The following is a 26733-nucleotide window of genomic DNA, read 5'->3' on the forward strand; positions in this document are numbered from 1 at the left end:
TTATTTTGTCATTATTAAACAGCAGAATCTGCAGATTATCCGAGTTGCAAAGGACAAAGCACACACGGCAGTTTCAAACACAAGAAACTTTTTGCTAGTATCACTAGAGTTCCTCCTGTCTTCCCATCTGCCCTGCATTTTGGTTGTCCTCTTCAAATTCAGTGCACTTGTAGATATGGCACAAGCACCTGCCATGGTTTTTCTTAAAAAAAAAAAAAAAAAAAAAAAAGAGTATGAGTTAATTGTTACTGAACAGACACTTCACAATTAGTGTAGGAAAAAGGTTGGTCACTTTCTTTCTGTTATAGCTGTCTTGTACTTGCTTTAAAACTAAGCAAGACCTAAACCAGGAAGTACCATTCTCATGTATCCCTGTACCAGCAGAGATTAGCAAAAAGCACACACTATTGATAAAGCAAACTGAAGCCAATGAAGCCAAAGCTCAATTCTAACATGAATACCTTACTCTAATTACCATTTGTATATATTCACAAGTCTGCTTTAACAGCAGTGGAAGTCATACTGAAAAACCAAAAAAAAAACCCCAAACACCCTCCACCAAAATTACTGCAATTAACAATATAATTGTTTAACATTTATGTAATGCATACTTCTATTAATTTATATAATCAGAGATTTCAGGTTACATACCTGATTAAAGAAGCAACTTCAGATTTCAAAAGTGAAATTTACAGCCTTTTTCCTATATTTCATTTGCAACATCCTAATTTTTCTGCCCCCCAGAAATTAATTAACAGTAAGACAACTTAAACTGCATTTCCTAAATGGGTGTCTGCACCTCCTTTCTTCTGTTTCAGTATTTCTTTTTGCTTTTTTGCTAATATTGTAATATTATTTTTTCCAACTAATATAGATAATTTGAAACTATTCTAAAAACACCTCACTGACTAAGCTTTTTAAAAACTGAAATCTCACGAATTCACATACAGAAAGTCTACTCAGACTCAAAAGTTCTTATCAAGCACAATGTCCTTGTGTCCATTTCCCCTTCTATCAATCTTACAACTGTTCACACTAGTTCACACTTTACAGTGGATAATCTATACTTACAAATAGTAGCTGATCTAGTTACTTCTAAAACAGGTAACATTATTCTAAAAGAGGTATCCTGTACTTACGCTGCAAGGTGTGGAAGTAAAACAGAAACAGCCAGTTTTGCTCAAGGCCATATGAGAATTCAGGGTTTGGTTTCTTCTGATGTCACATTTTTGTTAAACTAACAACATAGCATATTAAGATCTTGCCAGATAAACATATCAGCATGGGAGCCAAAGTAAATATTTCATTAGCCTCTCTACATGGAAAATGTATATCACACACATGAATAAGACTGCATGATGCTGAAAAGCTTATCATCACCATCTTCCCCCCTGGAAAATCATACAACTGAAAATGCTTTGTACTAGACTAAGAGCTATGCATACTCAGAAGTCACGATTAACAGGGTTGCAACCTAATTAAAGTATAAGCAGATATTTATTTACATTTTCCATGCAGATGCTGAAATCTCTTAAGACTTAGGGCTTCAAGAACACAGCTATGTTTTAACCTTTGATTTATACCGCAAGAGTTTTATTGCAGGTTACAATAATGCCAGTGCTAACCAAAGCTTCCTTAGCCACTTAATTTATGAAACAGTAATTTAATCTACTGGGAGTTTAGAATACACCAGAAACTTAGGATCAGATCCTACCTTCAAAGGCACCTTACTGCAACTCATTCTTGAAACAGATCTGGGTTTATGGAAATTTAGCAGGTGCCTCACATTGTCAAAGGGGATGAAGATACTTAGCATCTATCTTTAGATAATTAATTTTTTTCTAGAAGATAAATCATTTCTACTTAATTTAGCAGCTAACAACTTGCCAAAAAATGGACTGTCGGTTGTGACACGCTTACCCGTCAGACTAAAAGAAAACCAAGAAAAGAGACTGTGAGTGTCACTATATTAATGGCACTCAAATATGCATGCAGGTTATAGATCACATGCATTCTGTACTCTTGTTGGAGTCAGAGATTTACTGTATTCATTTCTTATCCTCCTTGTGGCTAAGCGATTGCAAAGTTACAGTTAAACAGCAGAAGTGGCACCTTTAAAAACTAGCTCAACAGCCTCAGTATCATGTTCTGCATCTGAAAACAGCGTTTGCATTTTGGCTTTCTTCTTAAAAGCACTTAACATACTAGTATAGTCCTGTCCTTTTACTGTTTCTCCAGAGTCAATACTAAAACAGCTGCCTTGAGTCCTAAGAAAGCAACTTCCTCAGTAAACAACAGAAAGATCTCAGCTGCCATGCCGATCCCCACTGTCCTGTGACTGCATTAGCCCCTGACAGTATTAATAAAACGTACTCTGGACCCCCCTGTTTGCTCCTCCCCCTAGTGTAGCTGACATACCGTAAAAATAACGCTTGTATTTATCCAAGTGAATGTTAACTATTTGGTTTCAGCATAGTTTGGGCATTTTGGTAATTCTTTTCTACCCTATGTTCAGTTTACAGCCTACAGCACTTTAAATATAAAATTTGTGTCACTAAGGTGTTGCAGAAACTTGAGTTTGGCATGTTTCTGATAAATATGAGGATAGAAAGCGGAGACTTCAGAGGAATTAAGTCAGTCACAGTGGAGGATGCCAATCACTGACTAATCTGATACCTATGCATAGGACATGCAGTTAGCATGAAATAGTAACTTACATGCAAATCAGAAAGAGATTTTGTCTTCATTATTTATGCACCAAGAAATTTCCCCCAAAGAGGAAATACGGTTGCAAGACACACAGTTGTTAAGAGACATGACTCAGAAATTAACACAGCAGAGCTTGCAGTGATAGTGAGAACAGATACTCTGTTTCTCTAAATCTCTGAAACAATTATACTTCAGCATAACCCTTTTTAGGTATTGTAAATTTCAACATGTTTATCTTTATTGACCATTCATGTTCAAGAAAGTAAAATAGCACCTGGTCACAGTTATGAATAGTTAATGCATATCCCTTTATTGCAGAAATGCTTTTCCATCCCCACACCCCCAGATCGTTTTCACACATACATTATTAAAAAAGCTGAGAAAGCTTTTCAGTTCAATACATTTCTCCTTTTCAGTAGCTAACACAAGATTTATTTGAAATATACATACTCAAATTTGCTTCAGTCTCTGGATTTCATGGTACAGTTATCCATAAGGGTGCCTCTTGGTGATGTCTTCAGGAATACTCAGAGAGAGCAGCGATGGCTTTTGGAACTTGCTCTGTATCCAAACGCGCTGCATTTTCACTTTTTTCTTCCTGTTTACTTGTAATCGCCGATCAACTAAATTCTGTACTTCAGTTAGTCCAGCCAAGTTGAACATGTTCCACACCTCATCTATTTTCTCATACAAACAGTTATTTTAATTAAAAAAAAAAAAAGAAAAAAGGACATTTGTAGAATGTAGTGATTAACAATCTGCCTTTCAACCAAAGATGGAATTGATCTGTTTGGTGAGGAACCAAGAAAACTGCCTGTAAGAAGGCTTCTGTTAGAAATTAATTTTCACAGCTCTTGATTTATATTACAGTAAAAAAAATATGTTATTTTGAGGCCCAAACCATACTGGTTATTACTCATGGCATTCAAAGATCCCCTTTCTTCAGAGGGTTCAGTATGCCAGAGTTGAGGAAAACAAATGCATGCATGCCATTTGGCCACTGGTCACATATGGAGCTATTTCACCTGCCAAATGACAATCCACACATTCATGCCAACAGCATCATCTCCCCTTCTTATCAGTCACCACTGGAAAGCTTTAAGTGTCTTTGTCATGAGTAAACACAAAACAAGACATTTAAAAACTGAGATGGCTCTTTGAATTCAAGTGATTTCCCATACATGTCCCAGATCCTCCTTCTCAGTTCTAAAATTACTCAGGCTGGGCTAAATCCTGACCCATCTCTATTACGTACAGTCTAGGTTGCAGACAGTAAAAGAAAAAAGAAAGTACTGTGATGCTCACTTTTACAATTTCCAGCAGCTGGCTTAAAATATACCAGTCTAAGCTGACTGCCAACAGAACCAAGTGGATGGGCAAAGAGCAATAATATATGTGATCAGGAACTGAAGTTTAGCTCCTGCAGAAAGAGCAGACTCATAGCTCAGATTCACCAACATAGCAGAACAAAGTAACAGCACTACTACCAACTGTTCTTCCAAGCATGTTTACCTCAATTTTAAGAAATAAATCAAATAGCTCTTTAAATAACAGAATTTGAGCATACCATTAGACACAAGATGCTTAGACAAAGAGAGATGCAATCTTGCAGGACCCCAGATAGAACAAGTGTACACATAAAAGGAATTACTTTCTTACAACACCTAGCTTTGGGCTTTCTAAAGCAGGGTATTAAAAAAACCAAAAAGGCAATAAAACCTTCTTATAAATTTCTGTTCTAAGATGAGTTTTATAATCCAAATCATCTTGAGAGACAAAACTTTCTATAGAACTACAACATTTCATACCTTTGGTGAAGAAATACACTCTGGTTCCATCTCCTCGTACATAAAAATTTTCTGACAAGCAATGACCTAAGAAATTAGAGCAGTAACGAAAAAGGACATGTCACCTTTTTTTCAAAAAGAATCAAAATGATCAGTGAACTACAAAAGCCTTCAGGAATTACCTTTCTTAAAACGAAGTTGAGCTGTATCATATCTTCCATAGTCTCGAAACAACAACATTCCTCCAGGTTTCAGTAGTTTAGCCAACCTGTTTACAACCCTTTGCATCCTTAGAAAATAGATGGGATACTGGTGAAATTTACAAATATTCTAGATGCTCAGAATACACCCAGTTTTCTGAAATTACACTGAGAAAATATGTCTGTATTTTATGTAAAAAAGCCAGGCACTAGCAAACAGGAAAAGCTCTTTAGAAAAAATAACCTCTAAACCAAAAATTTAAAAGGAATTGTAACAGAATACAAGCAGGAAAGAGAAAAAGGAGCCTTTTTCTTTTACTTCAACAGAATCTCAAGGATGGATTAAAACACAGTTTTTGAGTATATGGGTCATATCGGTCAATGACTGAACAGTTAGCTACGTGCACTGGTGAGCTAGACTGAACCTTCTTGCTGCACATTGCAAAATCAAAGGCCTGGAAGGCAGACAAAAATTTACCTGATTTCTTTATGAAGGTACTGATCATACAAAGTAACTACTTCCACAACTAATAGTTGAGGATGGTAAGAAGAATCTCCTCAGGAGAGGAGTTTGGTAGAACTCCACCTGGAGATACTGCTAGGTAGAGGAGGGAAGTCTGCATCCTGCAAAATGCTGACAAGTTTGTGAATCTTGGTGGAATCGAATATCAGCTTTTCCTTACCAAGATTACACCAGCCTCCTGTATGTAGGGTAGGAATAAGCACCCTACACTCTACTCTCTCGCCTTCACTAGATCGCAGATAGACCATGTAGAAGATGCAAAGCCAGAGTGCAAAATGAGTGTACCATTCCTGTGTACCTAGAGAACATCCACCCCTACACCATCCCTGTCTCTCAGGTGGCCTTAGCCCCTTGCCCCAAGAGCATCCAAATTCAAACACTAATGAGCTTTGGGCCTGATGCAACAGCAGTAAAGGCTTCTAACCCTGAGTTTTAAGGGACAGCATTAGGAGGTAGATCAGCAAAAAATATCATATTTCCAAACAAATGAGCATACACTGCTTAAACATGGAATACACTGCTTAAACATGGAATCCCCTTAGAGGAAGCCAAGTCCTCTTTGCTCATGCTCAGCACTGGCAATCAAGCATGCTTCCACAGACAGAAAAGGCAGCACCACCAAAGAGTAAGAGACTGTTCAAGACAGGTCGTTCTACACAGAATTACAGACTTCACCTACATGAACCTAAGTTTTGTGCACAAAGAAAAAATATATGTGCACAAAAAGTGATAGAGCTTTGAGAAATCTCATCCTGTAGGATTAGAGCACATGAATTCTATGGCTTGAAGAAAGTTTAATACCTTTAAAATTGTGTAACCAACTTTTAGAGGGGTCTTCTAGCAGAACTAGTGTGTAAAAAAGGGGTACAAGAATAGCAATTATGAAAAATGAAACACAAACAAAAACGAAATCACTAAGTAACAACTGCACTTAATAGAAATGTATCCCTCCTAGTTTTCAAGGTCTCTGAAGTACTTAAGTTCTGCATCCGCATTCCCTTGGTTTTCTTTTTCATTTCCCACTTTCAAAGTTTCCATTAAAAATGCATACCGAGTAAGATGTATCTGGATCACATTTGCCTTTCTGCAGTCATTTTAATTCTACAAGATGACAGTCATGACTAACAAATCTTTGGAAAGTGGATCTTACAACACAGAAATTGCATGTACTTCTTTATGATTGTACACACGCACACACATGCATCCGTGTCAGCCTTTAGACACTGACATGGGAAAAAAACCAAAACCTAACAGATTCTGAAATGCCTAGTAGGAAAATAATCACCAAAATTCTGACAGAACATCTGATTACTGCTTCTACAGGCAAAGCAACTAAATGACTGCATCTCTATTGTCCAATTTCTTCTTGGCAGCATCACGACAGTTAGAGAGATCTGAAATCCACTGCTTGAATGGGTTTTGAAATCTGGACCCAGACTTTGCACGACTCAAGTGCTCATCTCCGAACAAACAGGAAGGAGCAATATCCTATATGGAAAAGATTTTTCTGTAAAGCTAATCATTAATAACTTAGGCAGGGAAACAGTTCTCCAACTAAGGCAAATACTGTTCCATCTGCCAAGTCCGTTTTAATGACATTCCTAATGTAATAAAAGTACTACCAAACATACAGCATGTATTTCCCTTCATATGATCTAGTTAAAGTCAAGGAATTTAACTAACATATCCTTTTCTGCATTTTTCCCAATAATAAAAGGGCATTTTCACAATCAGCCAGCCTTAACAGTCATAAAGTTTGGTTCATTAAGACATCAAGAGACATTAGTAACAAGGTTAATGGCACTCACCTCTATGCAGGAAAATTCGTTAAGTTTTCTTAATCCATACAAGTTACACAATTCTGAATGTGTTATGCTATAAAGGCCTGCATGTAAACATTTGCACCTGGCTTAATCAGCAACCTAAGTCTTTTATCAACATATTATAATGTGTTAAATCATGAATATTTGGTTTTGATCCCTAAAAATAATTTCCTTCTAGAAGACTAGCAGTCCAGTTTTTTAATTTGTAATTTTCTTGAATCATTTGTCACTTTTAATGGGGATGTATTTAGTTACAATATGCCCCTCGTATTTTGATGAAAACAGGAGGCTCACTAATGAATTAGCCTGACTAGCTTTTCTCTTGAAGCCTGAAAATGGGAAACAGCATTTAAAAATACCTTGTTTTATATAAATATATTGTAGCTTACTAAATAATAAATTAAAGATTCATCATCTTCTTTTGCTATTCTTGAAAACCTCTAGTGATAAAAGAGATTTAACCCATTTGCTTTTGCCCTTTAGTCTTCATTTACCTGTCAGGATGAATAGTAGAGAGCACAAAGACAAGGAGAATGACATCCAGGATCTCATCTGGAAAAGGATAGGGTAAAGCATCATCACACACATCATGAACAAAGGCAGAACACCAGGCTGAATTGTAGGACGAATGTGACTGTCAGGAAAAAGATGAAAAGAGGCACAGAGAGAACAGTAGTAGTTAATACGTTTACTGTGACTCAAGAAACTTTTTTTCTTCAATTATTCAGCATTGTAAAACATCTCTCATAAAAGCCTATTCTGTCTGCTATCTTACTCAAGCTGAGAAGCAAGCACACTGATGGTATTCATTCCTCCCTGCATAGAGTAAGACTTTGTTCTTTGGAATATTGAAAATTTCAGTTAAAAGTTGTCAAAGCCATCACATTCTTTTTCATGAAGATGGCTTCCTGGCAGCCTCCTGAATTACAGGCTTATAAGGTACTCTAAAGCAAGCATATGAATTACCTTTACCAGCTCCACCGCTCCTGAAGCAAAATCACAACAGTATAGAAAGGTTCCAGGTGTATTGCTAGGAAAATAAAACCAAATTCAGTTAAAAAAATTATTATTATAAAAGATGAAAGTCTACATCAGTGTCCATGGAACTACAGAGGGCCCTTTGGGGTTCTCCACAGGTTCGATCAAGCATGTCTTATTGATGTCTAGCACATGGAAAGCCACATAGGTTGTAATGAACCAATAGGGCAGAAAAATTCATAAGAATACCAACAGGCAGTTAGCATAAAAAGGAGAACTATAGCCTTGTCAGGGAGGAAGTGAAAAGGAAAAGAAAGAAGGTCACAGAGGGCTGTCAGCATTGATGACAATGTCCTGGTGTTGTATTACATAAATATGTCAAATTTTCTTACAGAAGCACTGCATTAAGTCTCTCTCATTAGCCCGTGTATGCAGTTTAATTAGCAATATGATTTGCCTAGGAGTGCGGTTTTGCAAAAGTCATTCACAGTTCTGTAGAGTTTTGGGTTCCCATGTGCCATCTTGCTGTGCTTTTGATTATGACTAAGCAGTATTGGTTGTTTCCCTCCATTATTCCCTTTGTTTTGTAAGCCAGGATGAATAAGAATTTCCTGTAGTGCTGTTTTCCCTTCCTTTCCCACCCAAGATCAAGCCAGCTGCAAATTTCCTCGTACAATTCATCAGACACTAGTACGTGTGGGGAGGATTTTTTTTCACCTCGGAAAAATTAATTTAATAGAAACTGAGCAAGCCCCTCAAAACCTACTGAGGGATGACCTCATGGTCAACTCACGATCAATTAACCTCTCTTAAAAATATTTAAGATTTTGGACAGATGGCTTTTTTAGAAAGAGAATCAATAAACTCTGGCTGTGCCTGTAAGATATCACAGTATACACAGATGAGTTAGTGACCTCTCTCTAAGGGCTCAACAGGAGAACCCTTGTGGACCAAAATATATTCCATCTTTGTTGCTGAGAAAAACCGTTCGCAGCTCTGTACCCACCATGAGAGTTGATGAGTTACAATATTTATCAGGGATGAGGACAAGCAACCTGTCTTTGCACCCAGCCGGTCTAATTTTTTTAGATCAGAATAAGAGCTATACAGAAAGTCAACTTACAACAAAACCACAGCTTGATCTGGATGGTGATTTCACAATGCACTGTATTAAAAAGCAGTAACTTAAAATTTAAGGGGGGCAGGTGGAAGTGGTTTAAAAGTTATGTTACAAACCTAAAAGTGAAATGCTTTTGTAACCAGGGGACATTCATACTTGATGGTGGCTTCTTTTAATTTCCACGAGCACATATACAAGACAAATGTGTGAGCTGTTCAATGTACCAGCCAATGCGACTGACTGGAAGGATTTGCATAAGAATAGAGATCTACAGGAAAAATACCTAATGAGTGGATTCTTAATTATCAGAAATGCCAACTTATGACTAATGCCTCCCATGAGGAAAACATAAAAGTTTGTCTTACCTATTTTAATAGAGCCACATAGCATTTTTCCCTATATAGTGTTACCTTCTAATGTTTTCACAGGAGACAGGGCTCCCCTTTCATTACAAGCTGTCTAAAGCAAAGCAATTGTTGTGGGATGTAGATGCACTGCTAATGCTACTAGGTTTCATATATGACCCTGGTTCATCACTCAGTTCCTCCTGCTCTCTGTTTCCATATCTGCAAAATGGAGAATTTCTGTATAGCACTGATGCTAGCAATCAGAATTCATTTACAGAATAACAAACTGTGCTGTACCCAAGCTCTTGGAGGAATAAATAAGATTGAAAGTAAGAAGAAAGTTGAAGAAATCTCTTTCAACCCTTGATACATACACAGCCTTTCCAATAAAACCTTCCTGTCTACATAGAAGGGAGGACATGCTGTCGTAACAGCTTTTTCTAAAACCAGAAGCTAAGTGGATTAAGATGTTTCAAGGAATTAAGAGATGCAATGCAGGACTTGTGCCTTCCTTGACAGTAAAACCTGAAGCAACATGACAAAGTGTACCAGCCAGATTCCAAAATAACACAACTTTTTGCCATGACCCTGAGCCATCTACTGTCTCTGATTCTGGCCTTTTCAAGAGGTATCTAGTATCTTTAAGGTGACACACAAGACAAAGGAATGTTTCACCTGCCTGAGATTAACTACCAGAAATCAGTGTGAACACACATGAAGAGAAACCTCATCAGCAAATATGATCCTCCTTAAGACAAGGGTTGACCAGCATGAAGAGTATCTTGCACTGATGCTACTGACATTAATGTGCTGTCTGCTAACAATGAGAATTTTAGGGCTGTAAACAGTCCACTCAGCGCTTCCTGCAGCACTCATCTGGCAACAATATTTGAAGACAATTAAGATGATGCGAACAGAACCTGGTATTTGAAAATCCCTCACTACATACCATAGAACTTTCAAAATAGGAAAAACGCTGTTTCCAGCACCACAACCGACCTAAAATCAGAAGAGAAACAAAATGTTAAAATAAATGAGCAAATAAAACCTCATATTTTTTAAATTTTTGTCTTAAATTAGTTGGTAGGTAGGATCAACTAGATTTGAGGGTACACTGGACAGTAAAGGCATACAAAGTTCATACCACATCTCTCAAATCGCTTCTATATCATGTTTCTCCTCAATGTTTTTATCAAGTTAGGAGAGAATCCATCCCGCAAACTGCATAGGCAAATGCAATATTCTTGTCCAATTTCACCATGTGGCAGGAATACATCAAGTACTTGCACTTTAAGACAGAGCACTTTAAGACATACCTTTCCTTAGGAAATTAGAAACTGATTTCCAGTGAAAACAGAATCTGACAATCTAGCCCTAATTCTGATTTGGGAGAAACTTTAAAGGAAAAACAAAACCCACATCCTAGGTTTCTCTGAAAGTTTCTGCCATAAATTAATGCAGTATGTCAAATTGTAAATGCTTACTTTCTTGATACTTACTAAACATCTCTATCATGTTTTTGAGTAATTAACTGATGGGTGGAACATTTGCATGCATTACCTCTAATATTCTGTACGTGGCATCACTGCCAGGGAAGGATTCTAGTCTGCTAAGTTCTTCTACACAGTTTTTACCATAAGGAGTGTCAGTGTGAGATTTTGCTTGCTTTTTATTATATACATATCCTTGTCCAGAAGTAGAACCACGTTCATAATTTTTCTTCCAATACTTTTCTCCTTCCTCAAAAATTTCACTTTCGCATGAAAAACTGTTGGTACTATTTTTCTGTGTGTGTTCTGAAGACCTTTCTTCTGTTTTCAACTCTTCTCTCTTATTTTCTGGAAGAATTTCTGGAAACTCCAGAAACAGCCAATTGCGATCTTTGAAAAAGTTATTTTTATGAGTCTTGTAAAATTCATTCCAATATTTACTGGCTTCTCTCTCATATTTATCTGAAATTAAACCAAAACAAAACCTTGGTGAACATAAGCTTAGCTACAATATACTGCAAAGTGACATAGATTTTGATCCCCAAATTTACAGTTAAAAGTCCAGAGTTTCCCACATTGTACACATTTAAAGAAACACATATGGATTTGGGATCTTACCTTAATCTGTGCTCAAAATAACTTGCATGAGGATTTAATTAGATTTTATTTCACTTAGGATGAGGCAGACAGACTTTCTGAATCTTTTCCTTTTTTTAATGTTGAGAAAAAATAGAACAGCCTCACCAAAATACGCAATCATTAGTTTCTGAGACAAGCTTTCACATCTCAAATTATGAAAGCAATGTATCTTTTCAATTAAATGTTCTCCCTGTTTTTCCTGCTTAAGAAATACTAAACTGAAATCAATTTCATGATTTATGGAACTCTATGAACAATTGCAAATTTGTAGGTAGCTAGTCATTTCTCAAAAAAACCCATCAATTAGAAATCCAGTTCTGTGAACTGGAATGATAAATGCTACTGCAGAGCCAATAGACAGTAATTCACTCTTAACCTTTCAACAATGCAGTTTTGACAGAAAATAACAATACAGTCAGTAGCAACATACTGGCTTTCTTACTTTGAAACCACTTCAGAATCTTACAATAGACCTTTAGGTTAACTTTTAATTCACAAAATATTCTAACTGAATATTAAGAGTGTCGAAGAATAGGGGTACAAGGGATTTCATCCAGTCAGTGAATTCATATTCCTTCTCCACAAAAATTTGTCCAACTTGTTCTTAAAGTAAATAATACATTACAGTCCTTCACCACCCAAGCAACAGGCAATAGGATGAGAGGGAATGGACTCAAGCTGCACCAGGGCACATTTAGATTAGTCATTAGGAAAAAATTCTTCACTGAAAGGGTTATCAGGCATTGGAACAGGCTGCCCAGGGAGAGGGTTGAGTCACCATCCTTGGATGTGTTTAAAAGACAGGTAGATGAGGTGCTCAGGGACATGTTTTAGTAGAAGATGGGTATGGTTGGACTCAATGATCTCAAAGGTCTTTTCCAACCTTGTGATTCTGTGATTCACCCACACAGAAACTTATTCTACTACCAAACCTGAAATTTCCTTATTGCAATTTAAGTCTGGTAATTCTTGTCCCATTAACCAAGCAGGTAAAGCAAAGATTAATCACTTCTCTTTGAAACACCTATTTACTCATTTGAAGGCTTTTACTATGTCTTCCATAAACATTCTCCTTTCTAGATTGTCTAAACCTAACTCTCCTCTTTGTTTCCACAAAAGTCATGATTTTTGGACTTTTAATCCTTTTATTTTTTCTTCTCTAGTTTCTCTCCAATTGATTTACTACCTTTTGGTGCTGTATTCTGGTAAAGGCATTATCAATGCAGAGCAAAAGGAATATTTTACGAGGCTTACAGGCTGTAATCCTGTTTATAACTCCCAGCTTGCCATTTTGCAACAGCATGACACTGCTGATTCAGCTAGTGATTCACCACAACCCTCAGATCTTCTTCTGCAAAATGACTACCTAGCCAGTTGTTCCAGAACCTACTATTTTTTTCAAGGAATTATTCCTAAGCATTTTGTATTTACGTTTAGCAAATTTATATCTTTCAGATCACTTTTCCCTGTTTGTCCAGATCTTTCTAAATCCTAACACTGTCCCTCATCATACTTGAAACATCACTTAGTATCTTCAAGTCGCCCATTTCCTGAGGTCACTAATGAAAACAGCAAGCAGAACTGGACACAGAACAAAACACTCCTCTGCCCAGTGCAGAGAAGATTCTTAAATGATCTCTCTAGGCATTCATTCACCCAAAAGCAGTTTCATTAGCTCTCACTTGCCTAACTTGCTTATGAAAATGTCAAGTAAAGCAAGTCAGAAGCCTGACTAAGGATAAATTTCAGGACGTCTGCTGTTTTTTCTTTACCCCCAGGGCTTGTAACCTTCTCCAAGAAGGAAATTAGCTTGACTTTACATGATTTATTCTTGAAAAATATTTGTTGGCCAGTATTCATCTCCTTTGTTCTTCCAAACCCAGTGCCTGCAAGCTCTGGATTATCTCTTCCAGTATTTTTCCAGGAATTGAAGCTAATTATCCATCTCTTCTCTTTCCCACCTCCCTTTTTAAAAAAGTAAATATTCTCTTTTCTGCTTTCCCAGTCATCCGTGTAGTCTATGGAGGCACTCTGCAACCTGTTCTTTCTCAGGGAGAGAACAAGGTCTTTCCTCCTTCTCACTAATACTAATTGTGCTAGCCAATGGACTGCAGCTAACCCTTTCAAAGGAAGGCTGATAAAAAGATAAGAATTACAGCTTTCTCGATGCCTTTTTTGTTGATGGTTTCCCCATCTTCATCCCTTCTAAGTACCACAATTTTGGATTTTTCCCCTCATTCCCAAAGCATTTACATAACTATTTCTTGTTACCCTTAATGTCTTTTGCTAAGTGTATACCATATAGCATGTTACCTTTTTTATTTTGCCCCTACACTGACCCATTATTTCTTTTATTCTAACTGTACAGAGTAAATATATGGTGCATTTCTCCTACTAGTCTCATTTAAATCTTAACATACTACTTCTTAAATTGCCACAGCTTTTCAGAGATAAACAAGGCTGCAAATTATCATTAGAGGCACAGACAGGCAGTGGGAAGTGGCAAGGAGGTGGCAGAATGCCTTGTCCTAGAAATCTGCTTTTTTAAATTTAACATTTAATACATCTAATTGTATTATCAAAGGGCAAGACCCAGCCACGCATATTAATTGTACAGACTTGTTTTATAATGCAAGTGCAGAGTTGATTGAGGTCATGCATACCAGCTTTCAGTAGTGTAAGTTGCACATTTATGGACTGTTCAGCTTCAATACAAAAAAAACTCTTCTACTCAAAAGGTTCTTAAATCATTATCACCCCTTGTTACAGTCACTACTTTTCTACCAGTCTGCTCAGAATCCCTGTACTTAAATTCCCAACAAATTTTCCAGATTTTGGAATTGAAGGAAAGCAACATCTAGTCAGCCTTTCAAACTGTATTAGTAAGGTATTACAGCGGTTCGAGTGAGAGAACACTTTCCTTTCTTTCACTGATCACTCCTGCACTGCTGTGTAACAACCATGCATGCAGTATTACTATAAATTTTGTTGTTTCACTCTGTATATTTAAGTATCCTGTCTACTAAATTTTCCAAAGCCATGTAAAAATGACAAAACTAATAAACTATATCCTTCTGAGGAAAAAAAAAAAAATCCCTTAAATGATTTTTATCCTTAACAGAATCTTTCAACACTAGCAGGCATGCCTGAGAAGAAACTGGACCTGCTAGTAAATGAATCAAATTCCTAAAGGTAGTATCACGAGTTCATTCAGTTTAACTTTCCTTGTTTTAACGAGGCTCACCAGAACTATTCTATTTTAGTGATGTAATAGTACCATTGAAACATGCCCTGCCTTTTGCCCACCTTACTGTAGTTTCCCAGGCCACAAAATAACCTGCTCATTAGCCTCAGCCCAGTTCACTGTTTACACAAATAGAGGCCAAAATGTACTTTTACTTGCAGAACGAAGCTGAAGCTTTCTGAAGGAACATTATCAGCATTGCTCACCTATTCAAGTTCTAAACAGAAGGGGCACTCATAGGAAATGTCCTTGGATTCTTGTATTTCTTGGCAATAGACAAATGCCTGATGATTCCATTTCTCACCAGCACAAACCAAGTTCTAACTGATTGTAGATGAAGAAAAAAAAGTTCCATGAGGCACGTGGTTACTTACTTGTCAGTTGTGTGTTATTTTATACAAACCAAATGGAAATACTAGATGTTATTTTTGAACAAGGTAAGAATCCGGTCTTCCATGTTACTATCAAGCTGATAATCCAGCTTCAGTACACACAACTATCCTGGAGTTTAGTCTAGGGTTTAATTTGCCAGTTTGAATCTAGAGCTATCATTCTTCAGAAACACAGAATACATTTCAGAAGACAGGCACAAAATTTCTTAATCATTTACAAAGCAGATTCTGCATGATGTACTGGAAAAACTTCCACACAAAGTGAACACACTGCTTCCTGAAGCACTCCCAGCTCAGCCAGGCCCACAGCAGCAAGCTGGGATCACATGGGACCAGAGTAACTTTCGTGGCACTTAACTAAAATATGGTGCCACTACCTCTCTAAACAGTCCAGAATCATTAAAAAGCATCTGAATACTGTACATGGGAATTTTCATCCCCAGCACCATAGCTGGCTCCCTTTGATGAAGTAACAGTCCTGTGTAGGAGTTCTATGCTGAAGAACTGCAACAGGAGCCAGAACTTGCAACTGCACCACACTGATAAGCTTGTTTTACACAGAGCCTATTGCCCCCACCAAATGCAAAACTGCTCTAATAAGTAACCAGATTGCTAGAAAAACACACTGGGAGACAACCTTGTGACGCAATAAAGGAAAAATCCCAAACAAACCCAACCAACCAATCTAGACAAGAGGACACAGAATATTTTTAAAAAGAGTGCTTCTGGATTTTAAAGTATCTTTAATAAATAGGAATTTTTAAGCCTTTATGAATTTGTTACCTTGGTCCTCCTGCTGGACTTTTACAAGTGAGTTCTCTGCTGCTCTTTCCTTGGCATTCTCCTCTTCTTCTTCTGACCACTGCATATGGTCCCTGAAAAAGGCAGTTAAGAGCCAGCCCTTTTTAACCCAGAGAAAAGAGTCACAACTTAGATACACTGTCTCAAATACATTTTCTTTGTGTATGCAAGCAAACCAGGACAAGGAGACTGACAATTAAAAAATAAGTTTCAGTGTATGACAGATAATTACCGGTTAGGTAAAATCAAGTTATTAAGAAAAATCTTTCAACTGCAAAGAGACTGTAATAGTATGTACTTTTTTTTCTCTTAATAATAGGATTAACATATATCTTGTAAATGGAGTGCATTTATAGGAATGTGTTTTGAGTGTTCCAGTGGAACTGTGTTTAGCTGGACATAGTAGCAGACCCACCAACAAACACCCTGATGCTCACACTTCTCACATTACTAATTTTTATGATGAGGAACAAAGGACATTTAGCAGAGGAACCATCAGTTCCTGAAACAGGGAGCATAATTCACCTATTCAAGTGGAACAGGTGGAATTGATGAGTAAGATTTTACTTACTTGGGGAGCAGAGACAGGAAACATTGGGAAAGAAGCACAAGACATTTGTAAGAAAAGACAAGCAGTGCTTCAATAGTTTCAGAGTCTATGCTATCGACATTTGTGTCAAGTGGTTCACTAAATGTTATATTAATCCATTAAAAGGTCACAGATGACTAAACTGCCCTCCCTGCAAAGTCTGTGTTTGGATCAGCCCACAATGGGGAGCACCCAATAGCATGCTGCTGGTAGTTTTCAAAGGCAAATCAGCTGCTTCTCCAAATCGTCCAGTCTGAATGGCTTTAGAAATCAGATTAAATAAGATAATACAATTTAAGTAACCTATTAGATCCTAATTCTGCTGGAATCAATTAACTGAAGGCCTATGACTAAAATTCCATTGGTTACTATGGGAAAAGGAACAAGGTGCCAACTTGAAAAGAGTTTATGTCTCTAAAAGCTAACAAGCATCTTCCTGTTCCATGGTTGGTGACATATATGTAATTTAATTCTTAGACCTTCACTGTTCCTCTTTGGTTAGTTATGGGAGACTAATTGGTATGTATTTGTCTGCTTGCCTCAGACTTTATTTCCGCACTCTACTGAAATACTTCTCATTATTGTCCCCAGCAGGTTGCCTCTCCCCTTCCTGCATTTGTTTGTATACCACATGTTCCTGTGCAGTGTCAGGGCTCTGACAGATGTGCTGTGCTGAAATGAAACTGAATGACCAAAGGCAGCCACCCTCCTGGAAAGACTCACCACGATCACCATTTTTGACTTTGCCCAATCTGGCAAACTGAGACCAAGGACTGTTTAGACGGAGATAATGTAACTGTCGGCCCTTCTGGCAGATGACTTACTGTGGTATAGGCTTTAAATGATCAATTTTAATCCATCATCACGTGTCTGTCAGAGGCCTTAAGGGCTGTACATAGAATACCATAGGTGCCTGAAGTCCTCCATCTTCATCAATAACTTTTTTTTTTCCCCTTTTGTCCCTCTTGAAAATTTATAAAGCTGTAAAAAGATCTTTTGTCTCTTTCCCAGGAATTTCTATACTCTATGGAAGATCCCAAACAACACTGCAGCAGCAATTCTTGATCAAAATCTGAGAAAGAGAGGACATTGCACAGCTTTTATGCAAACTATTTGCATAGTCTGGATGCTTCAAATGAGACGGCTCCTTCAGCAATACAAGCTGGCAGGAGCACAGAAGCATTCTAAGCACCTAAGTGTTTAAATACAGAAGTGTTTCAAGCTGAACATTGACAGCACCAAAGCAAGCTATTGACTTTAACCACACCAGGAACTGTTAACATGAATAGGCCTGACATGAGATCAAGTGATGCAACTTTCAGTGCAGCTTATTCAACTTAGCCCTTTCCCATTAACTTGTTTGCTAACACAGGGCTTAATTATCTCTGAAAACTAACATGTGAAAACCATGCCAAATACTAACCTGAATAAAAGCTTTCTTTTTTGCTCTGTTTAGCATCTTTCATTACTTCTCTCTCAAAATGACAGAAAAGCACCACAGCAAATACCTAAAGCATTAGTTCCCAAATTTAATTTGCTTAGTATTCCTAGCAGCAATGGTAGCAGCTCTTGGCTCCCTGCCAATTCACACACAGGAAAAAACAAGGATGCAACTTTTGAAATAATTTAGATTAACAAGTGAAATGAACCTAGTAACAAATAAAATGGAGTACTAAAAAGAAAAATCATTTAAAGAAACCCCAGAAAGTCGGAACCTTCATTTCAGAACCAAAGTTTGTCCAGTAAATTCCCTGACACTTCTGAGAAAGGTATAAGGACTGCAGATTATTTTTATGAAGTAAGCTTAAACCCTGAAACTTGTAATGTTATTCCTACATGATAACCAATGGGTAACATAATATAAGTCACAGCCAGTCACTTTCCTAATTTTGCTAATTTCTTGCTCTCAAAAATGGTGTGTGGCAGAATTCAAACATACATTTTAAAATCATTTCTGGTACAGCTTCTGAAGTCCTCATTCCTCTTTTAATCAAAAGTTGCTCTTAAGTTATGAACTACAGAAGTAAAAATTTTGGTCCCCCAAATATCTTAGATAGATACTTTCTAGGTAGATTTAGATATTCTTCTACCCACCTAACACTGTATCACCTACTGGTTTGTATTCATCACTTTTCCATGGTCAAAGATCCTACCCTTTTCAATCTGTTTTCCCACCATTGACTAGCATTCTCACTCTTTTCAGAGCCCTCATTACTCATAAAAATACCTTTCAGACATGGAGACGTACTGCTGGAAATCAGGGCAATTCTTTCTTATGGTTGTTAACATTATATGTTAATATTTTTTCTGTTGTTATATCATTTATCTATCTTAAGATTTTTACTTTTTTGACAATTGTGCACTGCATATAAATCTCTGCTGGCCTCTCTGTAACATCTTCAATACACCTGTAGAAGAATACAAGTAATTTACATGTTTCTTTTGAAATGGTTTTAATGTCAGAATACCACACTAATCCACTATGCAACATCACTGTACCTAACTAGTAACTTCCTGACATTATAACAGTGATCACTTATCCTCTACACTTTCTATCTCCTAATTCATTACTGATCTATAACTATACTTTGCCTTTCATTCCATGATCAACTACTTGCTCAGCAGGCTTTTACACAAGTCACTAAGAACTCATAACTGTTGGGTTACTTGTGACAGTCCTGAGTTCTCTCCAATACTACGCTTACATGTCTCTTCTGGCAGTCCATTGTTACAGACAGGTACACGACCCAACACCACCCAGTATTCATAACAGTAAATAACAGACAAAAATATATGAAAATCAGCCATGAAGAAACATCTCACCACATGTTATGCTCAAAAACCTTAGAAGGATCAGTTAAAATCCGTGATCCAAGTGGAACAGCTGGTCGTCTACTACTTTGGTGCCTCTGCTGCATCTTGCTTTTCCTCAGACATAAAGCAGAAAGCCTTGTAATGAGATTCATTTTGTTCAGAGACCTGAAAACAGAATTAACTCAAATTACAGTTTTGCTGTAATTTAATTGTTTATGTCACTTACATGAGAAACTGGTCAAATAATCAAGCACCTATATCAACTGTAGTAATAATCTTTTACTATAATATCAATTTAAATGCTTTCTAAAAAATAGCAACATCCCTTCAGTGTGCTGCAAGCCCAAATAATCCCATAGTAGGCTACTGGAATGAAACCGGTTGAAAGATAAGTTATTTGCTATTGTTTCAAAGTCCTATCAGGCAGGGAAGAAAAATTAAAAGCAAAACCAAAAAAAACAACCACCAAAAACCAAATCCACACAAAACCAAACAAACCCATCAACCAAACCGCACAGTAAAACAATAGTGTTTGACATTGTACCTTTAAAACAAGCAAGAAGTGATCAGCAAAGAAACCACTTGTTCTAGTGGGTACATACAGTCATTGAGATTGACATTTTTCACCCCACTCACTAGGTAACCACCTTCAAAAGATTTCATTCTAGAACTGTGACTGCTTTTACGCTTTTAGATAGGGTAGATCTTGTTTTTTTTAAGTGTAAACATTATATACCTGGAAGCCTTCCAAAATTTCTCCCATGCATTCTTCTGATCCCTGTTTAATGCCCTCTTTGAAATGAATGATTTTAAATGGTAAATTTCTATTCATGCAAATTATAAAGTGCTTCAGATTCTTCTAATTCATGGGTAGCTCTCTCTTATGCTGCTATATTTTACTTTACTTGCAATGTCTTCATACAGTATTAAAAATTAACTATAACAAAATTAACTATATCAGCATCTTGTCTGGGTGGGGTTTTTTTTTTGGTTTGTTTTTTTCTGGGTTTTTTGGTGGGGTGGTTGAGGTCAGGTTTTTGTGTGTCTTGCTACTGTAGGCTTTCTAGGAGATTATACAAAATATCTCTGCTACTACATTTACCCTGATGTGCCTTTGTTCTTTTTCCCTTCAAGTGCTCTGCATAAGACTTTAAAAATTACTCCTAGTCCTATTCCCCCCCCCCCCCCTTTTTTTTTTTGAGTGCTGCTTCTGTATACAAATTTAATGCACTGGAAATACAAAATGTGGTTACAAAAGAACAGGAGGAGTTTAAATACAAGAACAGGCACAGTTTAAATACAGACATTATTAGAAAACGTTCCGTGCAAATTGGTTACAGAATGAAGATTTTTATCTGGAGGAAAACAGTACTGTTTGATCATAACTCTTACACTGTGAATAAAAATGGGATTAATTTGTAGACATCAATACTGAGTCTGGCAAAGAAGTAACTTCAATTAAACGAACAATTCCTCATTTAAGGTGTACTTTTGACTGAATCATGCTCAAGAAAGGGCATTGTTTATTCATCTTAAGCCTACAGCGGGGAAAGAAAGGGAGGAAAAAAGATTGGTATTTCTTTTTATTTGTCAAAGATTAAATAAAACAGGTTCACCTTTTGGCTGTCAATACCAAATAAAACCGATTAATTTTGTCTGCTGAAACTGCAATGTTACCAGGATATGTAGCATCACAATACAGTGAAAATGTAACATTCAGTCCTATTAAAAAATTAAAACCTCTTTTAATTTTAACAAGTTTATTATGGCTTTTTTTTTTCCCTTTGGCAAATGTGGCTCAACAACTCAGCCGATTCCAGTTTATGTTTTAATTACTGCAAACTGTTCATGCTTTGTTTTTTTAAGTATGTATGCTTTTTTCATAACAATGCATAATTATTAACATATATGGAATATTATGAAATAATAATCATGAGACATGAAAATGAACACACCATGACAATTTCTGCAAAATGTGTCATTTACATAAAGACAATGTTCTTAAAAACAAACAGCAAGTCCCCCAAACCCCCAAACCACAATCTGATCTAAAATTATTATTATTAAATTATAGAAATGCCAGGATAAAGATTCCATGATTACATTGCAAACTGTTTACAAATCCTCTTCCTCCTTCAATCATTCAAAAAGACCTGAGTTAGTAACTTGCATTTCCTGTGCCAGCTTTGATATTCAACATAAAATACAATGATTCAGCTGCTAGGCTAGTCACATAATTGTTTTTGGCTTTCTAAATATCGCAATAAGAACATGAAAAGATGCACAGATGGGAATTATAGTCAGATGACTAAGATGATCTTGCATCAGTAAAATCCAGAGATGCAGCTCTTTTTATGAGAATGCGATCCTTTGAGTGATAATTGCACAATTTTAGCTGATAAATTCTGAAACATCCAGAAAACACAAGGAGAGTGAGGTAAGTGGGGGAGTTAGGTTTACTGTTATATCCAATCTTAAATGTGAAGGAACATTTGGAGACAAGCATGGATATTCCTGAGGCTCAGAGTGATCATAGATCATGAGATTAATGGGCAATCTGGTTACTAAAAGTTCCAAAAGCATCTAAAAGACCTGAAAACCTGAATTACATTTTCAGAAGCAAGTCAATTGCTCAATTGTTTTGCTAATTGATTTTGTTAATGAAACAGGCAACCACCCTTTCTGTTTGTCAGGTAAGATGATCATACCCTGAAGCCACGACAGCAAGAAATGTCTGAATGGTTTAGGAGTTATGTCCTTGTTCAGAGCCACAGTTGGGAACGCTTTAAGTTTTATTATTAATCAAAGCAATTCAATCTTCACCTTTAAGAATATTATAATGAAACTAAATTACATTTAAAACACCTATATTTTATGGCAGCATAACTATTTTAAAAAACCCAAAACCTTCCAAGAAACAACACTCAATAACCACACTCAAAAGCAACATGGAAGATTCCCCCCCACACACACACCCCTGTAGAGCACTGCCTTTTAGCCTTCAGAATTTTGTCATTACAAATACTGATCCTCAGTTTAGTTCAGAAATTATAATAAAACAGTCTTAAAACTCCTCACCAAACAATCTAACACAGCACTTTCAATACAGCTTTTTGAAAATGGACATGCAGAAGAAGGCATACACATCAACTGACTTGAAATAATACATTTCTAATCGACATTGGATTAAAACCTTTGAACTGTCAGGTCCACAGATGAAGAACTAAAGATACAGGAGAAACAAACTATTCTAACCTTGTTTTTTTAACCAACTTACACACCAAATCATATGTAAACCACTTCAATGATGAAAATCCTTGAGACACAGCAGTTCTGGAAGACACGTCGGAGAAAAAAAAAAACAACAAAGAGAAAGAACCTGTCATTTTTGTCCAAGAACCTTGTTCAATGAATTTATTGGATGAAAATATTTTGACATCTGAATAATCTCCAACTACAAAGCTAACAACTTCTTCCACCTCCAATCTCTAAGCCTACCAGTAGAGTCTCTGTTATAAAGGAAAAAATAGGCTATATTATGAAGATCATGTGCAGCTCATGTAACACTTCTAGACATAAAAGTATTTGGAAACAATTAACTTCTACAATTACTTCTTCTGCTTGGCACCTAGAAGTTTATTTCACAATTAACCCCCCAATACTCTCCTGCAAAGTGTGCTGATCACCAAACACTACCAGAACTCACAATACCTTACACAAAACAGATCCAAGTGGGAACCATGGACTTTAAGTGAAAAATTCTTTAAGACCACATAACACATAATGTGTAACTATGAGTTTTAAAACACATCCACATTAACATCTCTTAATATTTCAAGTGGGGGGCAAGGAGGGGATTTTACAGTCAGACTCATTCATTAAGTGAATGCTTAATGCTATTCTACTCCACCAAGTGACTAAACATGACTTCTTGCAGCTTCATGATTAGTCTTTCAATGATATACTTAAAAAAACCTGTGCACATTTGAAACAATAGGATATTTCACAACTTCCCAAAGTCAGCAAATCTAAACCTCTCAATTGTTTCTTCTTCTCATGCATATCACTGGGAATGATGCTGACCTCCCTGTGGGCACACAGCAACTTCAGTAAAACTACTGAAGAGCACTATCAAGGGGAAAAGAAAAACCAAACAAAAATTTGATTTATTCTGACTCCTGTAGAGGCAAGACAGCTAACACTGGTTAAAACACAACAGCATACAAAAATGAGCAATCAAACCCCACCAGATATTATTTTAACCACATGTGTAGAACTGTTGAGTAAGAAAAACCTGTTCCTACGCCACTTGCCAGGTGGCCTGTTAAAAAGTCAAGCAAAGAGGAAATAGTTATTACAAGGGTAGAGGGAGCGTGAGAGGGAAAGCAAGCCATTTACTGAAAACATTTACTTGAATCACCATACATCCCAGAGCTCAGCAACAGTACATTAGTTGGCATAAAATCATATATGCAGGTACTATACAAGCACTTCCAAAAGCAAGAAAGCAAGCAGCTATTAGGGACAAGCAGAGAACTAAAGATTCATAACAGTTTAAAATACAGTAATTCCCTAATTTTTTATTCATTGAGAATTGTTTCTCAGCCACTATTCTCCATCTTGATACTCTTGTTGGAATTATTCTGCTATATAAAATGTTTTTGGACTATCTTATAAAGATATAGGTTTTATAATTGTATTTTTATACTTTTATTTTTAAAAAACACATAATTGCTATAAAAAAGGAAAAACGTTCTTCAATTGGGACTAAGAACTGCAACGTTAATTCTTGTTGGCATGTAATTCTATTGATCTCAGAATAGAGTGGAAGCAAAGAAACCTTCCTCCGCAGCACAGAGGGAATCAACCACACTACTTAATATGCTTTTTAAGCTAATGAAGACAATTTGAAAAAACATGACTAAAGGTAAAATAATGGCAACACCAAGACCAGAGAGACATGAATGGCCCGTGAGAAAGATAAAAACAGGTAACTTAGAAATATAGATGTATTTTATTTACTGAATATTTAATCAATTTACCTGAACATGAAATAACTAGCAAAAGCATTTTGGTTTAATTAATTGTATGGCTACAACATGGGGTTCAGTTCCTACAGGTGACTAATGTGATTTGCCCTATCCGAAACGAAACATGAGCTCCTGTTTTTTTTCCACTTGCAAAGGCAAATGATGAAACATCCTGACAGCAGCTCATTAACAAGGCCCAAAAACCTAATTCAGGTAAATCACAGTGTTTAAAAAAGAGTGTAGCAATTCTGTTGACACTGTAATGTATTTTAAAAAAAAATTTTTTTGAATATTTAAAATTTTTTTTTGATCGGGATAAGTGTTTTGTTGAAACTGCATTCTTTAGGTTTATAGTAGAGGTGGTGTAACTTCACTATCAAAGACTATTTTGCCTTCAAAAATTAAGCTTCAATAAATTATTTTAATTGAATTAGAAATACTTCAAATTGTGAAGAACATTTTCATCCCAACTGAAGCTAAAACTGTATTTTGATATCCTAGAGCATCTCTTGGAATAGGATTTCTACTTTTGTACTAAATATATTTATAACAACATTACAGTGTTATTTGTTTTGCTGTTTGTTTACATTTTAATAAGGTAATTCATATCTTTCTGTTATTTGCATAGCAGAACACTACATGAAACTAATATACTAAATTAATCTATTCACAAGTTTAACATCCAAAGGAAGTCATCAGTTGTAAACACTGCTCAGAAATAAGGCTTGTTAACCTGTGCACCCTCTGCTGGCTAGTGCTTATGTAGGAAGAAAAAACAAAGGGGGAGGGAAGAGCTTTGTTGACTTTATGTATAAACATACAAAACATGTATTTAAGTCTCCAAATATATCTCAATTACTTAAATTGTTTTTCAAACCTATTTTGCACAAAATACTTGTTACATGTATTAACAAGGGAAAAATTATTTGTCTCAACACAAAACACATTTCTCTGTTACTAAAGAGGCTGAGCACAGACATACAGCAACATGAATTTTACTAATGTCTATCATTTACTCTGAAGAATCTCGTTTATTTACATCCCTGCAAAACTCTGGATGCCCATATGGACTTTGCATAGGTGCAAGCTGCCCTGCCAGCTCTTAAGTCACTGGCAACGTTGCAGATCCACCAGAGAGTATGTAAAGCATACTGTCCTAACCCATTCTTTGGAGCAACCATTTTGCTTCATGTGTTTAGTTCCCTTCCACCAAATAAGTGCAAAGCACAAAAGAAAATCGATCACAGGAATATGTATTTTGTTACAGAATCAACAGAGATTAGAGGCACCACTGAGAGATCTCGAAGAATAGGTGCAGAAACACATAAAAGATCAGCAACTGCCACATTACCCCGTTTGGGCGCCTGGCCTCTAGCACAGGAGGGAGCGGAGCTCTTCCACTGCCTTCAGTTGCTCTGCTGGAAAGCATCGGTTGATGATGGTGACAACTTCTGGGCCATAGCTCTACAAATATAAAAATGAGGTGTCATACATCTCAGGAAGTTCCTGTTGGCCCTGGAATATTAAACAAGCCCTTTAAAACCACACACAAGCCCGGGTACATTCCACCCAACACAGAGGTCTCCAAAAATCACTCGTGGTGTGGTTGGTGACCCGGCTCCCCAGAGGAGGATGCCGGCCCTGCCGCCAGCTCCGGGCAGGGGGCAGGCGTTTACACTCCATCAGGAAGAATTAGAAGGAAATAGAGGTTCCCTCTTCTTCTTAACTGAACTACCGCTAACAAAACTTTCCTTTATTTAAAGCAGAAAAAGCACCACGGGGTAAAGTGGCTCCATTTACTGGCCAGACATGCCGACAGGCACTGCGTTTACTTCAGTCCCTCGAGCGCAGGGTAAGGCAGCAGAGCACGGTCTAGGGCAAAGGCCCCAGTGCGCGGGCTGCTCCGCGGGTACCGGCGAGCTGGCGGCTCGCAACGACCCTCCTGCTGACCTCCGCTCCTTGGTGAGTCGTTTCACCACCAGCACCCCCACTCCCGCCCGCTGCCAGCCACGCGGCCTCAGCGCCCAGGAAGCGGTGGGCTGCCGCAGAGCATGGCGGGAGGTGTAGTCCAGCCGCGCCGCGGAATTCCGCCCTCAAAAACTGCAGTACCCGGCGGGCCGCGGGGAGAAGGTGGTGGCTGTGCAGCGCTTTTATCGTCTGGTGTTTGCGGTAGCTCGGCTCCGTGGTACCGGGAAGACGCAGTACGCGTCCCAACGGGTGGGTGTCTGCGGCCCTGGCCCCGCCCCG

The 26733-nt window shown here is 37.3% G+C and overlaps 1 protein-coding gene across 1 annotated transcript; it reads right to left on the reverse strand.

The window, feature by feature from the left end:
* Positions 1–26470, reverse strand: METTL8 (methyltransferase 8, tRNA N3-cytidine). The gene is made up of 12 exons (XM_084264879.1): positions 26437–26470; positions 25838–25950; positions 19466–19621; positions 16036–16127; positions 11048–11439; positions 10437–10486; positions 8009–8072; positions 7537–7676; positions 4679–4785; positions 4518–4583; positions 3160–3386; positions 1–202 (listed from the first exon to the last, which is right to left on the reverse strand). Exons 3-11 carry the CDS (start codon positions 19606–19608, stop codon positions 3196–3198), a joined length of 1245 nt encoding a protein of 414 aa, XP_084121005.1. The 5' UTR covers positions 19609–19621; positions 25838–25950; positions 26437–26470; the 3' UTR covers positions 1–202; positions 3160–3195.
* Positions 26471–26733: the final 263 nt, after the last annotated feature.

The sequence above is a fragment of the Gallinula chloropus genome (assembly GCF_964237585.1).
Source record: "Gallinula chloropus genome assembly, chromosome: 5".
In the NCBI taxonomy this organism is placed as follows: domain Eukaryota; kingdom Metazoa; phylum Chordata; class Aves; order Gruiformes; family Rallidae; genus Gallinula; species Gallinula chloropus.